We start from the raw sequence: 17,660 nt of genomic DNA, 5'->3' as shown, positions 1-17,660 counted from the left end.
TCTAATCCAAGAACATGGTATATCTCTCCATCTGTTTGTCTCATCTTCGATTTCTTTCATCAGTGTCTTACAGTTTTCTGAGTACTCCATGTGCTTCTGAAGAACTTTTTGCTGAATTAATCTTTGCTCATTTGTCTCATACTTTTTACTAACTGCCTTTTTCAGAGAAGTACTGTAAATCAATAATTCAAATATATCCTCTTAGGGTTGGTTGTATACATTTTTTCGTGGGTTCTCCCAGATGAAAACTTGTAAGGGGACACCCAACACCTCTTGTTGAAGCAGTTCAAACAAAGGAAGAATTTGACACCAATCTGAAATGGTAATCTTATTGCCATTAGAAGTAGTCTGCTTTTATTTATAGCTTTTCTCCTATTGCAGTCTACTTTTATTTATAGCTTTTCTCCTTCCTAAATCAGATCAACTAAATCAGAATTTTGTTCTAATTGTAGAAAACAAATTTGTGGTTCACAAATTTACCTAAGGTATACAGCAAAACATACCTAGTTCTCCCACCCAAAGTCTAAAATAAACGAATAGATAAGTAATATCTAAAGTACATTATTACAGGGAGAAATTTGAAAAAATGTCCCATGACTTGCCAAGTAGGTGGTTTTTGTGTCTTTATTTTTCTTTTACACACAGAAATTGAAAGCAGACAGACCTTGCAGAATACTTCAGAAACTATGAAGTATCAAAATAATCTGTACAAAATAATCCTGAAGACTCTGACTTGGACTGATGCTCTAAAGGAGTGTCAGAAAGAAAACATGCACCTGGTGAGCATCACAGACCCTTACCAGCAGGCCTTCCTGACTGTGCAGGCGGTCCTTCATAACTCTTCTTTATGGATTGGACTCTCCAGTCATGACGTAAGTTTTCAGTCCCCACTGCCAGGATTGGGTGACGGAATGTGACATTTTTTATTGCACACAGCATCTCTCATATAAGACTAAAAGAAACCAGAGATCATAAAATCTTACTCCAGTGAATGAATTTCATGAGGTATGTAATTTTTAGCAGCAGTCATCTTTCCACTGTTGAAAGATCAGGTGCTTTATCATTTAGCTTAAGAAAAATGTCTAATGGACATATGGAGCTGAGCACTTCTTTTTATTTATTCCAATCGAAGACGGAGCTGGAATCAGGAGCTGCCATGTCTCCTCAGCCAATGAAAAGAAGAGAGGGAGGGAAGAATTAAAATTTCAGATGGGGTTGGGTGAGCGGAAGCCCATGAACATTATTAAAGGGCTTTTTATCCCTCTCCGAATCAGCAGAGTGAAATGAAGCCACTCTACAAAGGGATTAGAATAGCATTTTGCCACATCTCAAGCCCTGATCTTGGGTACTTCTCATTCATTTCATAGCCCAGCAAAGAATGCTGGTCTCCTATTAATTCCCAGCACTCAACTACATACATGTAGCACAAACAGGAATATTTATGCTACTAAAGCTTTTGGCTATAATTAATAGGGAATCTTTTTTTTTTTAATAAAGCTGTAGCATTCCTCTCAGCATTGTAGGCCATTTTTGCCTCTTTTCTGAGCCTTGTATGTAATAAGTTGATGCTCTGCCCACGGAGATGTATTGAAAAGTAAGATATAGGGCTGGTATAAAAGGCTGCGTACATTGTGCACTGATGGGGGTGCCATTTATTTATAAAGATTGTGATGTGAATTTTGCTTCCTGCATCTGTGCAGTGTGTGACTCGTAAAGCCCTAGTTAGATATGTGTCACCTAAACCAGTATTCCTAATCCACTCTCGGAGAGAAGGTAATTGGGAGAGTAGGAAAGTGTCCATTGCATTATGAAGCAAACCCGAGTTATGTAGATGGTAGGATAATCCTCAGTATACCAAGATGGTTTTAGGGCTGCATGGAGAAAATGTGATTGAAGACAATTTAAGTCCTTGCGCAAACCCCAAGTTGAACTGGAGAATGGATGAAAAACTTAAAACTTAAGACGCAGAAGTAAACATTATCTTTGACAAACTTTGGACTTATTACCACCAGCATTTGTCAGAAGCTCAATTTAAAAAGCAGTATTTAGAAATTGCTTGAAGACTAGCTTCTCCAAAATTCTGGATTTTAAAATGTACCCTCAGGTCCAGCCAGATTATCAGCTTGAACTGCTTCCCTAGACCTCACAGTATCAATTCCTTCATAACATTGCTTTACTTCCTTTTTCTTTTGTGTTTGGCATTATGTGAAACCCATCACTGTGTCTCTTGTGCAGGTGGTAATTAAGTTATTACATTTCCTAGTTTTAACCACCTTAAACCTTTTTAAACAAAAGCAATATTGTCGCTGTAGAAAAATCATAAAGTTAGAATAAATTAAAAGAATAAAATTGGAATCACCTATAATCCCAGTATCTAGTGATAAATGTGGTTTAAATATTTGGTAGATATCCTTCAAGTTATTTTTCTATGTACATGTATTTATTTTTATGACACTTCGGATCATACAGTTTTGTATCTTTTTTTCCCCGCTTGATGATTTCAGTCTTCTTTCTTATCCTATTTTCAGTCGTCACCTGTGTTTTTCTTTTCCCTTTTGCTCTTTAACATATTAAATTTTACATAGCTCTTTCTTATGTATCTTCATAAGCTGCCTGAAATCTTTGGAACATGGCAGAGTATAAATAAGACTTTACATTGAAAGCAATGGGAAGGTTTTGAAAGATTTTAAACATGGTACTAACAATATCAGATTTTGACTTGAGAAAAACTATGCTGGGCAGAAGCTGGGGAAGGAAGTGAGCAGTCCAGAGATAGAAGACCGGTTAGAATTTCTTGTAGACATTCATGCAGGAAATGATGTTGGTCTGGACTGAGGCATGTTTACAATGTCTGCAGTGCAGCAGTTCTGGGTTATAGAAGGTCTGGAGTGTGGCTGTGAGAGCAGGTCACTCGAGTACATAGAAGTGAAAGTCCATAGAAGAAGAGGAAGTCAAGAAGGCTTGGGAACGGGATGAGTCATCCACATGAACATAGACGTCCCTAAGTCAGTGGTAAGACCAGGAGGACAGAGCAAGGCTTGGGGCACCCCCTTAGTAAATATCAGGGAGGAGCAAGGGGGCCAAGACCTCAGTGAATGTCAGAGAGAAGCAAGGACTCTGGGAGTTTGCCAAGACCTCAGTGAATGTCAGAGAAGAAGGGCATAAACCTCAAAGGAAATGACTGAAGGAAATAAAAATACCCACTACCTCATTCTCATGGCTCTGTGATATCTGAGACTAAAAAAAACAAGCAGCCTTCCCTTGTGGATGCTGAAAGGAACTTAATCTATTAGAAAAGACAGGTTTTAATTAAGATCAGTCAAGGTCTAGAATTTAGTGAAGAGATACTTAAAGTCTTAATAAAGAGATTTAGTGTTCAGTAAAGAGATGGTGTGAGTGGGATGACTTATCTACAAGGAACAGAAGTTCCAAAGGCCCAGGGACCTGGGTTAGTTGGGAGTGCAACGAGGGGGAAGGAATCCAGGGTAATACTCCGTACAGGCAACATCACAGGGGCAAAGGGCCACATTTGAGGCCGCTTGGTTTAGAGATTAACTGGCTATAAGTTTACAACTGGAACACTGGTAGAGAACAATTCTGAATGAAACAGTTGGCAGTGTTGAGGTTTCACCACATTTGCTATTTTTGGTTCACTAAGGAGACTGTGAGACTGTGTGTGGTCTTTTGCCCAATATTCCAAATAAACCAGTGGTGCAAAATTGCCCCAGGCCTAGGAAAGCATAGCTCAGTGGATCAGTGTGGAAGGGCTGGTGCTCTGGCAGCACCACAGGAAAACTCAGGCAGGCCTGTACTTCACAATCCATCCCCTGCACATCTGTACCTACCTTGTAAAGCCTCTCTCAAGACAGGTGGGTGGTCAGGCCCCTGTCAGGATGTAAAGATAGATGTTTACAGACTTCTAGCGCACAATAGAATGTAGTGAATAAGGAAGTTTCTCTTCAAAGACAAGTGTGAAAAGGGTGGTGTGAGATCCACAGGGCCTGAAGGTTTAAGAGGAAGGGAGCTGACGTCTATGTAGCTCTTCTTGTGTACCAGCCAGCCACTGACTTGTGTGTCTTACACGTTACCCCATTAATTCCAACCCCATGAGATTGTCACATCCATTTAATAGATGAAGGAATGGAAAAGTGGCAAGGTAATACCACAATCAAAAGCTAAGTGACCGAACCAGAATTCAAAACTAGGTATGCTTAGCTCTAAAGCCCGTGTTCTTTCCACTACTACATATTATCTCTAAGTTAATCAGAGCTTACAGTGGTCCTCACTCCATTTTAGCTTTCTGGTTTCCAACAACCAATGGTTCCAATTATGTGTGAGGCAGCAAAGCATAATGGTTCAGACCATGGACTCCAGGGCCTAATGGCCTGGATTTGTATCCCAGCACTGTGGTTTACATTCTTTATGACTGTGCACATTACATGGCTTCAGTTTTCTCATCTGTAAAATGGATATAATAATTGTACCTATCTCGTATGGTTGTTATGAGGATTATATAATATTTGCAGAGTACCTAAAACAATGCCTGGTGCGTAGTAATTGCTGTGTAAATATGTGCTAAACATAAGATAAAATTAAAAATTATTAGATTGGGGACTTCCCTGGTGGCGCAGTGGTTGAGAATCCGCCTGCCAATGCAGGGGACACGGGTTTGAGCCCTGGTCCGGGAAGATCCCACATACCGCGGAGCAGCTAAGCCCGTGCACCACAACTACTGAGCCCACGCACCACAACTACTGAAGCCTGTGTGCCTAGAGCCCATGCTCCGCAACAAGAGAAGCCACCGCAATGAGAAGCCCACACACTGCAATGAAGAGTAGCCCCAGCTCGCCACAACTAGAGAAAGCCCGTGTGCAGCAACGAAAACCCAACACAGCCAAAAATAAATAAATAAAATAAAAGAAATTTAAAAATTATTAGATCGACCACGAGGGTCAAAATCATACAATAGGGATAACATGAAGTATCGCCACTTAAGATATATTTCTGCTCCTTACAGGATGAACTCAGCTTTGGTTGGTCAGATGGGAAACATCTTCAATTTAGTCGCTGGGCTGAAAATAATGAACAACTTGAAGACTGTGTAGTATTAGACACTGATGGATTCTGGAAAACATCTGACTGCGATAATAATCAACCAGGCGCTATTTGCTATTATTCAGGAAGTATGCTAATTTCAAATATTTTAATTCTTAAATTGTTATCAGTCTCATGAGCAGTGGAATTTTGAGGAAATGGTTTTGTAAAATCTGGTTTTAAAATTATAAAGCAATTATAATCATGTCCTTTTTTTTTTTTTTAAACATCTTTATTGGAGTATAATTGCTTTACAATGGTGTGTTAGTTTCTGCTTTATAACAAAGTGAATCAGTTATACATATACATATGTTCCCATATCTCTTCCCTAATCATGTCCTTTTTACAACAAAATCTGTTGTGAAAATTTGTATTTGAGGAGAATTATTATATGTTAAATATTTTGTCATTAATTTGTTATTTTAGATATGTTTTATCTTTATTTTTGTCAACTGACGATAGTAATTGACTTTTGAGTTTTAAGTCCTTGTTAGCCTCATTTTGCATACATTTTGTGTTTATATTCTTATGGAAAACTTACATTTGTGGGAATTCTTTTGTAATTCTTATCATCAATGCTTAACATTTCTTTTATGAGTCACTGTTAAGATCCATTTGGTTGCTAACAGTAATTAGCTCACGCTAGCTTAAGCCAAAAGGGAAATTTAGATCCTCAGAAATGGGGATAGAGCTGAGCCTCCCGAGGAAAGGGGATCTCAAAGCCAGAGATGCCGTCTTGCACCTCTCCTTTCTGTTGCTCTCAGTGGGTCTGCACTCTTCTCTTTATGTACTTCTCCTGCTTCTCTCTGCACTTCCTGCTTCTCTCTGCACATGGTGAAACATGGCAGCTCTGCAGCTTTCAATTTTAGCCGTAACTGGAGATGAGTTGACTATCTCTGAATTCCACTTTTCAAATCTGTAGAGAGAATCTGATAGACTCAGCTTAAGTCAGATATGCCGTCTCTAGCCCAGTCAGAGGAAAGTGGTTTTACAGCTTCCAGGGGTGCACATTTGTGGGTTTGTGGTTAGAAAAAAGACTACTTCACAAAAGGAGTTGCTGTGAGCTGGGAGAAATATTGCATAGTCTCTACCATGTGTTGAATCAGTTTGATTGGCTTTGAATAGAGCATATCTCTGTTTGCATCTTTTTGAATCTGTGGCCTTTTCATAAAATGAAAAAAAAAAAATGCCGAATTCAGATTTTTCTAGATGTCAGATATTAAATTATTTCTGTTTGCTTGGTTAAAGCAATAACTTATTTAGAACATCAAGTATTTCATAAAATGTTCTTTTAAAGTTAGAGAAGATATCAGTAGCCAGAAAATTGAAGATGAATTCTCAAAGTTATATTTAGGTGCCTATTATTATGTTTGTATAGTTTCTCTGAAGTGGCCCCTTGTATTAGAAGTTTGGTGATGCAGGAAGACAGAAACTGCATTTAACCTAATAACACCTCATTTTCCACATTCTTCTACTCATTCCGCATCAGGGGAAAGAAAATTGTATTAAATAATTTCCTTCCTACAGAAAGCTGGTTAATAGGTCACATTTTATTTGAGCATAAACAGAACAAGCATCACCAGGCTATTATTTCTTGGCTTCCTGAATATGTCCTACAAATCAAGTCTAATTACGATGAACAGGATTTAACATTTATATCTGAAGTTAGAATTCTTACCATTAATTCTTTTTCTAGATGAGACTGAAAAAGAGGTCAAACCAGTTAACAGTGTTCAATGTCCATCTCCTGTTCTAAATACTCCATGGATACCATTTCAGAACTCTTGCTACAATTTCATGATAACAAAGAATAGATATATAGTGACAACACAAGATGAAGTTCATTCTAAATGCCAGACACTGAGTAAGTATGTTGTATGGCCACTATATGTTGCATTATGATCATTAGAAAACAAATCTCATCTAAGTGTATTATATTCAATATATATTTCTAATTAGTGCTAGTAACTAGAACTCAAAAATATTCATCTCCTAATTTCTGCATTATCAACGACAAAGTATTAAAATTTGTGTTTTGTTAAAATGGAAAGTATAGGAGTTACCTCCTTTTTTACCCATCCATTGGGGAACTAGTCTCTCTTTACATGTATAAATGGGTTCTACTTTAAAAGAGAAAGAAATGACACTAGAGAGCAAGGAGCTGGATATTAAATCAAGTTAGGCTGTGGGCAAAGAGAAAATAGGTCAGTTTGAGTGGTTGAAAACTTAGATAAGCCAGAAAGAAGCAGCTCTGCTTAAAAGAAATACGTATTTCGTACTTTCAGCTCTCAGGACCCTCCAGATATTTCCTATGAGATCCACTGAGAATTTGTGACTTTTGAACAATGGACCCATCAACTTTGTAGGAAGTTCCTATGGAAAATATCAAACCATTATTCCCCAAAGTGTGTTCCGTGGAACACTACTCTTGAGATGTTCTATAAAGAAAAAGATCCTTAGTTAAAGAACAAGGGTGAGAAATACCACACACCTTCAATTCCTTTTAAACATTATCAAATGTGCATTAGCATATACTTTAAGAAATACTGACATGAATGAACTAGTTTACTTTTGGTTAACCAAAATTTGTAAAGTTTTTTTCAATGTAGCTCTTTTCCGAGGAACCCCTGAGGAACACACTTTGGGAAATATTAAACTTTTAAAATCTTGTTATAACAGTGATCGCTAAGGAAAAGGAAGGTCTGTCTTTTAGCCCATCTAAGAGGTTTTTATTTATTATAGTCTTTGACAGTGTGTCATTAATATAGGTGGATTTGTACCAACTCAAAATAAGCCTTATATGGGGAAAAGTAAAGTGAATCAATGTTTCAGATTCTCCACTCAGCTACTAGTTTTCCACTATTCTGTGAGACCAAATTTAAGATCAAAATGTTTGAAAACATTTTAACCTATTCATTTAGTACAACAAGATAGTTTTAATTTATATGTCTTTCTTTTTTTTTATAATCATCCTCATCAGTTTATTCTGTCCTATATAGTTAAGTTTTGTTCTGCTTGATCTTGAGTTTGCAGTTTCATGAATCCATCAGTTTCTTTACTAGAGTTCTGGAAACTCTTACCCAGTCCAGTGCTATAATCTTTAAGTTATCAGAAACCTGTGTTCCAGAGTATTTGTCAGAGTCTTTTCTATGAATCTCTTTGAGGATTAAGTACTTTTGGATTGTAGCTGATTGTAAAAGATTTCAGGAGAACATCAAAGTAAAACAATAATTGTCTATGAATAACAAAAGATGTAAAAAGCCATGGTTAAAGATATAATGAGAGTTCATTATAACGCAATTGATAAGGAAACTTTGTTACTTCTGTGGCATACAACATTTTAAGATAACTGGAATTATGACTGATTACATAGACAGTAAGGACATTAACAGATTTCTAGGAGTTTTATACAATTGCTGAAACATTTATGTTAATAACATATATCCATACAAATATAACCTAAAGAATATTAAACATCCTTTTTTTTTTTACAATGCCGCCCATGCAATTTAACATATAAAATAAATCTAATCAATTTAACATCTCTCTATTTACCAGGTGAGAAAACAAATCCTTTGAGATTTTTCAGGAGCCTTCTGGGAAATCTCAAAGTTAGTTTGAAGTCAAAAAGACTTTATTTAGAATTTGATTTTGTAAAGTTTGTCAAAAATGCCAAAAGGTTTGAGCACTTGATCACAGATCACTATGAAAGAATACTTACTTATTCATTTACCAATGTGACAATAAAACATTTCAAAGGCAAATATAGGAAGTAACACATGAGAAAAAAAAAAACCTTAGCTCTTTTAATATTGAGAAGTTTTGGTTTTCATAACTAACCAAAGACCTAATGAAGTCAACAAGAAGCACAGGAAATTATCTTGATAAGACATCAAATCTATATTTCCTAGGAAAATTATTCATCAGGTTAAAAAAACAAAAACAAGACCCTTTTACAATCTCTCATTAAGAACAGACCTATAATCCAAGAAAACTGTATCCTTGTAACAGAGAAAGAAAACAAAATTCTACTTTTGCATTGGTACACTATTGCTATTAAAGCTCATTTAACCCTTACGATAAAATCATTCAATTTTAGCCAGCTTGACCCCATTAGATATTCTCTCTCTCTCTCTCAGCCACGAGTTAGGTATAAACACAGGAACATCAATTTCACTAATTTTTATGAGTTGATTCTCATTCTTGACTTATTTTTTCTTAATCTGAATTATGTTTCTGGCAGGTAGAACAAGTTAAGGTTACCTGCTCATGAGGGCTAAAGCTTTTTACCAGTATTCCTGGAGAAGAACCTTATGATTTTTATTTGCCTGATATGTAGTATTGTGGAGAGTGTGGACTAAATTTAGGGCCAGCGGTGACTCTTTGGAAAGAGCAAGTATCAGTTTGTTTCCAAAAAGCCTCTTTTTCCCTCTTTTATTTCTTTTAGTCTCAGATGGCTCTGTTAGCTAAGAGTTATCTCCTAGGATGTTTATATTTCAAAGATACAGTAAGATTTATATCTCAAAGGGACAGAGAAAGGATGTAGGTTTCCTCTAAAAAGGAATTCAGGGGTCCTATTTGCCTATTATCAGAAATCTAGGGCAATCACTATTTAATTCCCCCCCTTCCTTTTCTTCTTAATTATAGGACAATTATTTTTCCAATGTCCTGGCTTTTTACAGAATCTGAAAGTGTCCTGACATAAATAAGAATGATTCTGCGGTTGGTGAGGAGATTTTGAGTCATTAAAAAAAAAAAAAATTGTGCACTTTATTTTTTAGGGCAGTTTTAGATTCACAGCAAAATTAAGTGGGAAAGCACAGAGATTTCCAATATACCCCCTGTACCCACACAGGCATAGCCTCCTCCACTATCAGCATCTCCCACCTGAAGGGTGTATTTGTTACAATTGATGAACCTACACATCATTATCATCCAAAGTCCATGGTTTACATTAGAATTCACTTTGGTGTTGTACATTCTGTGGGTTGGGACAAATGTATAATGATATGTATCCACCACTACATCAGAAGAGTTTCCCTGCCCTAAAAATCCTTTGTGCTCTACCTATTCATCCCCCGCTCCAAATCCCTGGTAACCACTGATCTTCTTTCTGTCTCCATAGTTTTGCCTTTTCCAGAATGTCACATAGTTGGAATCATTCAGTATATAGCCTTTTCAGATTGGCTTCTTTCACTTAGTAGTATGCATTTGTTGGGGAGTAAAAGGTATCCCTCAACCTTCTTAGGGTCCCTGGCTGGATCTGCAAATTAGACTTTTGCCAGCTTTTATCTGTTGTCCCAGAATCTCATCAGTGGTTTCCAGAGCAAGTAGGGTACCCCAGCCTTTTCTGTTCCTTCATGGTCACCAAAACTTTAGGGGAGGAAAAATATGTTTTTCCTCTACCATCTGAAGTTCATTGGCTGGGGCCCTGCAAATTACTCTTGAAACAGGAGGGAAGGGGGCATGACACAACCCTTAAAGCATGACATAGCCCTTGAGGGTACGACAAAAACCGGTTAGAACCTATCAGCCCAAGACGGCGGAAGATTCGACTTCCAGTAGACCTTGAGCCTCTATATATGTCTTTCTTATTTTCTACTATTGTTTAAGTTTTGGAGTGTGTTAAACTGGGAAATAAAAATTACTAAATCTATTAAAGTGTTCTAAATAATTAATTATTTAAATTATTGACTATTTTTTATTTAACAGATCCAAAATCACATATTCTGAGTATTCGAGACGAAAAAGAGAATAACTTTGTTCTTGAGCAGCTTCTACACTACAATTACATGGCTTCATGGGTCATGTTAGGTATAACTTATGAAAGTAAGTTGTAAATCTACTGGTTTTCACTATTTATATTCATAGTTCATTATAAACTACTTGTTTATCAAGCTGTGAAAGTATATTCCTCAGAGTATATGTTAATCAGTATACAAAATTATAATTATGCACTTAGCATAACTTAATACAAATACCAAGACAGTTTTTGTGTCTCTGCTCTGCCACTAAAATGCCTTTACCACCAAGCTTAGAGTTAAATGGTGGAAAACAATTTCCTTTCTTCACCTTTCCTCCTAGCAGTACAAGACTAACTAAAATGACTGCACTCCTGCATAAATCTCCAATACTTACTTTATATCTCTATGTATATGGGATGAGTGAGAACAGAAATACACTTCTACTAATGTTGCATCTTTGGTTTTATATCATTGGCTTGGGGTATACATTAGAAAAATGAGACACATAGTCTGCCAATGGGATAGAATATTTGAGATTGCAAATGCTACAAATTCAAGATATAATTGCTATGAAAATTTTTTAAAAACACTCTCTAATAACAGGGGAAGTAAGACCATTTTAGAAAGATACTCAATTAGAGGTGTCCTGAAAATCATAAAGTTTGGGAATTAGAAAAAAATCACGGGCTTCCCTGGTGGCGCAGTGGTTGAAAATCTGCCTGCCAATGCAGGGGACACGGGTTCGAGCCCTGGTCTGGGAAGATCCCACATGCCGCGGAGCGACTGGGCCCGTGAGCCACAATTACTGAGCCTGCGCGTCTGGAGCCTGTGCTCCACAGCAAGAGAGGCCGCGATAGTGAGAGGCCTGCGCACTGCGATGAAGAATGGCCCCCACTTGCTGCAACTGGAGAAAGCCCTCACACAGAAACGAAGACCCAAACACAGCCATAAATACATAAATAAATAAATAAATAAAAAATATTAAAAAAAGAAAAAAATCACTGTGTGGGCATAAAGCATCAAAAGTATACATTCACCCCAAAAAAGGGACTTAATAAGGGACACAGGACAGTGATAGCTAGAGGTAGGGTAGGCAAAGAAACTTAATTACTCAAATCTGACCATTTTAAAAATAGTCTTCTCTTTGCTATCTAACCTGTCTCTTTCTTAGAATTACTCAGGTTTTTCTTAAATGTTTATGGCTTGCAGGTGAGTTAACAAAAATTAAGCTATCAAGTAATGGGTAAGACTTGGGTTGCCAGCTGAAGATGAGTTCATCATGGTAGGACTTAGTTGCCCAAGTCTTTTCTCTAATGATGCTTGAACACTCTTAAATTTAGGAATGGAAAAAAATGGAGAAGAACTAGGTAGAAAGTTCCCAGACTTTACCTGAAAGTGACTGAGGAAACAGTGATCCCATGTGGAGCAACAGAAACTATACCCAGGATGTAGTTAGAGATTTCAATTGTACCCTTTGCTGTACTTTGTTAGTTATATTATCTGAAACAACTGAAAATGTATTCTGTATTCTGAAAAGCATTTTCAGATCTGTAGGCTTTCTTTTAATCATCTTAACTTCTTTTATAAAATGTAGTTGTAACAAAACTTCTATTAAAATATACAGACATATGAGAGACATATAGAAAGATATTTCCAGCAAACAGTAAATTTGGCTTAAAACTAATTCTTACTGGCTTAATTTATATCCATAGTGGTTTTTTATCACTTAAATATGCTTAAATAATACTGAATTGTACATACCACCTATACAAAGGATTCTATTTTTTTTAAAGTTCTGACTCTTCAAAAGTAGGGCCGCGAATAGAAATTACTAAGAGAAGCCATGTGTCAACTGAGAGATATTTCAAGCCAAGTGAAAAAGTGACTCTTTTGTTATAACAGCTTTAGAAATATACCATTGCCTATCACATTGGCCAGAAAATTGTAACTTATTAACATTTGGGGAGAGGGAAAGAGGGACTCAAAGACATGAGGTGATATAAAGCAGCAAGCAAGAACAAATCATATGTACCGTATTTCTTGTGTATCATGGCTGCAGGCAGATGTTTAGGTAGAATGCCTTGAGAAATGGTAATCAGTGAAAGGAAGAAATAACCAGGACAACAAGGAGTATGTGTAGGTAATAATGACATCACTCTTCATACCAATTCATAATTTTAATAGGCCTAGCAACTTGTTTTACAAAAAACTTTAGTAAGGTATATTCACGTAGCATACAATTCAGCCGTTTAAGTTGTACAATTTAGTGGCTTTTGGTATAGTTACAGGGTTGTGCAACTATCGCTATCCCCCAAAGAAACATCATACCCATTAGCAGTCCCTCCTCATTCCCCATCCCCTCTCCCAACCCTCAGCAACCACTGATCTATTTTCTGTCTCTACAGATTGCCTACTCTAGACATTTCATGTACGTGAGATCATATAATATGTGACTATTTTGTGACTGGCTTATTCCACTTAGCATAATGGTTTCAAGGTTTATGCATGTGGCACTGTAGCAAGTATCATTCCTTTTTTGGCTGAATAATATCCCATTGTATGGATATACCACATTTTATTTATCCATTCATTAGTTGATAGGTATTTAGGTTTTCACTTTTTTGGTTATTATCAATAACATTCATGTACAAGTTTTTATGTGGATATATGTTTTTGTTTCTCTTGGGTATATACCTAGGAGTGGAATTGCTAGGTCTTTGTGCAACCCTTTGAAGAACTAACAGATGGTTTTCCAAAGCTGCTGTACCATTTTCCATTGGGGGTTCCAATTTCTCCATATCATGCCAACAGTTGCTTTTATATGTTATGTTGATTATAGCCATTCCAGTGGGTATGAAGTGGTATCTCATTGAGGTTTTTATTTCATATCCCTATTGATTAATGATATTAAACATCGTTTCATGTGCTTATTGACTATTTGTATGTTATCTTTGGAGAAATCTATATTCCGATCCTTTTCCCATTTTTTTAATTATTTGTCTTTTTTATTATTGAGTTTTAAGCATTTTTTATGTATTCTGGATATAAGTCCCTTGTCAAAGAAATGATTTGTAAATATTTTCTCTCATCACTTTCTTGGCAGTATAATTTGTAGCACAAAAACTTTAAAAATTTTAATGAAGCCCAGTTTGTCTATTTTTTATTTTATCACTTGTGTCTTTTGACTTTGCCTATCCTAGGCTCGTGAAGACATACTCCTGTGTTTTCTTCTAAGAGTTTTATAGTTTTAGCTCTTACATGTAGGTCTGTGATCAATTCTGAGTTTTTTGTATGGTAAAAGGAGAAGGTCCAACTTAATTTTTTTTGCATGTAGATATCCTGTTGTCCCAGGAACTATTCTTTCCCCATTGAATTGTCTTGGCACCCTTGTCAAAAATCAATCGACATAAATTGTGCACAGTTTAGGTCCAGAGAAGAGGTTTCTATCACTAGTTTTATATATGTTAATTTTTTAAATAAAATAATTATGTTAACTTCCATTACAATTAAACATATATGTAGGAAAAAATGAATATTGGATGAAAAACATAACAAAATGTAAAGTTATTTCAGGATGGTAGAATGATAAGTAAATTTTAATTTTCATGTTTATAATGTGTACTTTCTATATTAAAAATAAGCATGGTTTACTGTTATAATTAGAAAATATTTTAGAGGGATACACATAATTATACAACCTTTTAGAAGGTGGTGAAAGAAGAAAATTAGTTGAGTTTGAAATATTAACATCATAAGTGTAATTCAAGTCTTGATTTAATCTCTAAGCATAGAAAAAAGTGTTTCTTTTCTAGATAATTCTCTCATGTGGTCTGATAAGACCACGCTATCATATACACACTGGAGATCAGGAAGACCAGCTGTAAAAAATGGCAAGTTTTTTGCTGGCTTGAATACTGATGGCTTCTGGGATATTCAAACCTTTAATATTGTTGAAGACATACTTTACTTTCACCAGCACAGCATTCTGGCTTGCAAAATTGAAATGGGTAAGTATGCTAATGTAGAGTTTCTACTCCAGGGAAAGAGAATGTAAAGTCATTAGCTGCACTAGCGGGAATCATGCAGTTGCACTTTTTGAGTGGCTCCCTTGTATTCAGTCCTATGAGAGGCGCTGTAGACGTCACAGAGGAAGGAAAAGACACACTCCCTGGTGTCATGTCCTTGATCTCAAGGAATAAAATGTACTTGGGGAGACAGCATTAAATGTTTATCACTGTTTTATGCAGGTTAGCTTAGGTTATTTGGTACAGGCTTACATTTGTTGGGAAGTCAAAAGAGACCAATGAAAACAGGAATAATGAAAACAAAGAATGTACTGAGGAGGAGTAAAAACTTGGTCGGGCCTTAAGGATGGATAAGATTTCTATAAATAAGGAAGTGTGTTTGGGTAGAGTTTTGACATTCCAGGCTGAAAGTGAATGTCTCTAAACCTTGCCTAATTCCTTAAATAAGTGTATTTTTAAATGCATGTCAGTTTTAAATTTTTCACAGCTTAAAAACTGTTACTACGGCCATTCTGCTCTAAGCCCTCTGCTAACATGGAGCCCATCACAGGCCCATTTTCTCCCTTCATAGTCCTGCAGAATAACTTTCTGATGCACCATTTCCATCAGCAATCTCCAGGGATTCCATATTATTAATTGCTTTGAGTTCATGTAAGCTTTTGAGACTTTTAGAAAACAGAGTCTCTTCTAAAATTCTAGGCCTTCTCCCAGTCTCCATTTTTTTCCCCATTTTTGGTTCAGTAAGTGTCTTTTCCTGTCAGGCTGATCTCTTCATTGTCCCATGTACAGTGTATAACCATTCTCATTTCCACCTTTATATATGGTTTTTTTTTCCGGTCATGATGTCTTCTACCTTCTTTTTTTTTTCCTTTTTAAATAAAATTTTCATCTTAGAATAGTTTTATATTTACAGAAAAGTCGCAAAGATAGTACAGAGTTCCCATATACACGATAACCAGTTTCCCCTGTTGTTGACATCTAACATTAGTATGGTACACTTGTCACAACAAATAAACCAATGTTGGTAAATTGTTGTTACCTAAAGTCCATACCTTGTTCAGATTTCCTTAGTTTTTACTTTATGTTGGTTTTCTGTTCAGGAATTCATCCAGGATACCACGTTACACTTGGTCTTCATGTCGCCTTAGGTTCTTCTCAGCTGTGATAGTTTCTCAGATTTTCTTGCTTTTCTTGACAATTTCAAGGAGCACTGGTCATGTGTTTTGTAGAATGTCCCTCAGTTTGGGTTGGCTGATGTTTTTCTCATGATTAAACTGGGGTTATGGGTTTGGGGTTTAGGGAAAAAACCACAGAGGTAAAATGTCATTCTCATCACATCCTGTGAAGGATATATGCTGTCAGCATGACTTACTTATCACTGTTGATTTTAACCTTGATCACCTGGGTCTAGGTAACGTTCATTAGCTTTCTCCACTGCAGAGTTACTCTTCTTCCCCCTTTCCATATCGTACTCTTTGTAAGGAAGTTACTGTACTCAGTCCTTACTTGTGGAATGGAGAGTTATTCTCTACCTTCCTGAGGTGGGAAGTATCTATATAAGTTACTTCGAATTCTACACAGGAGATTTGTCTATTCTCTCCCATTAAAAAAAAATTATTTCGTTATTTATTTATATCAGCACGGTCTCATGGTTATTTATTTTATACTTTGGGTTATAATCTAATAGACTGTATTATTTAATATTTTGCTCAAATTGTTTCAGATTTGGCCATTGGGAGCTCTTTTACTTGGCTTCTGTGTCCCTTTGAAATACCCTCATCATTGTGGTTTTGTTATTACTGTTGTTTGTTTTTAGCTGACTTTCTGCTTACCTTATTTCTTTTTAGTCCTAATTTCAGCTAACCTGAAGTCTGGAGATCTAATTTATCAAGCAGGTTTTCTGACTCCCTTAATTCAGATGACTCTTTCTCTAGTCATTCACACATATTTTAGTGGCTAATTGTTTTGCCCTCATTTCAGGTGTTGTTGTTTTCTGTGCCCAACTAATATGTGAGGTCCTTAAATAAAAGACAATGTTTATGCCTTTCTTTAATCACTCAGACAATTGTAATAGTTAAGAGCCTATTATATATGCTGTGGCTATAAGAAAAAGAAAGTATGCATTTGACCTCCCTTATTAATAAGAGGCCCAGTTTTATTTAACTTTTGAAATGATTGCATGTCCAACCTTACCCAAAATATGTATTTTGAATAATTTAAATTTAATCACTAACACTTTTAATTTAAATATTACAGTTGACTACAAGGAAGACTATAATACTACTCTGCCACGGTTTATTCCATATGAAGATGGTATTTATAACGTTATTCAAAAAAGGGTAACATGGTATGAAGCATTAAATACATGTTCTCAAAGTGGAGGTCATTTGGCAAGTGTTCATGACCAAAATGGCCAGCTTTTTCTGGAAGATATCGTAAAGCGTGATGGATTTCCACTATGGGTTGGGCTCTCAAGTCATGATGTAAGTCTTGTTTTGTTTTCCAGAAATTTTCCAAATATGTTAGAGGGTTGGAAATTTGAGCATAAAATATTAATTCAAAGTATAACATCAGATTAAGTCCTCGGATTACATTTGCATACCATAGTGCTTTCTATCTTTTCACAACATAGAACAAATGGAAAATTATATTTATAGAGTGAGCTAGGCAAATGGCCAGGACTGCAGCTGCCCTAGACACTGCCAAGCCATCCCAAGGGCTTAGTAGATTAATGTCTCAACAACACCTCTGTAACCTATTTGGGATAGACCAGTTGGAGAGCTGGTGAAAAGGGAAT

The 17,660-nt window shown here is 36.2% G+C and overlaps 1 protein-coding gene across 2 annotated transcripts in view; it reads left to right on the top strand.

Moving 5' to 3' along the window:
- LOC132368965 (CD302 antigen) overlaps positions 1 to 17,660 on the top strand; it is a 132,024-nt gene that overhangs the window by 62,995 nt on the left and 51,369 nt on the right. For both annotated transcript variants that reach the window (XM_059927958.1, XM_059927959.1), the window contains exons 25-30: positions 646 to 872; positions 5,018 to 5,183; positions 6,791 to 6,958; positions 10,807 to 10,923; positions 14,651 to 14,845; positions 17,120 to 17,346. In XM_059927958.1, the coding sequence (XP_059783941.1) occupies positions 646 to 872; positions 5,018 to 5,183; positions 6,791 to 6,958; positions 10,807 to 10,923; positions 14,651 to 14,845; positions 17,120 to 17,346 (1,100 nt within the window). The remainder of the gene's footprint in view (positions 1 to 645; positions 873 to 5,017; positions 5,184 to 6,790; positions 6,959 to 10,806; positions 10,924 to 14,650; positions 14,846 to 17,119; positions 17,347 to 17,660) is intronic.

Source organism: Balaenoptera ricei, chromosome 7 (assembly GCF_028023285.1).
Source record: "Balaenoptera ricei isolate mBalRic1 chromosome 7, mBalRic1.hap2, whole genome shotgun sequence".
Lineage (NCBI taxonomy): Eukaryota > Metazoa > Chordata > Mammalia > Artiodactyla > Balaenopteridae > Balaenoptera > Balaenoptera ricei.
This window is presented reverse-complemented; position numbering and strand designations above follow the sequence as displayed.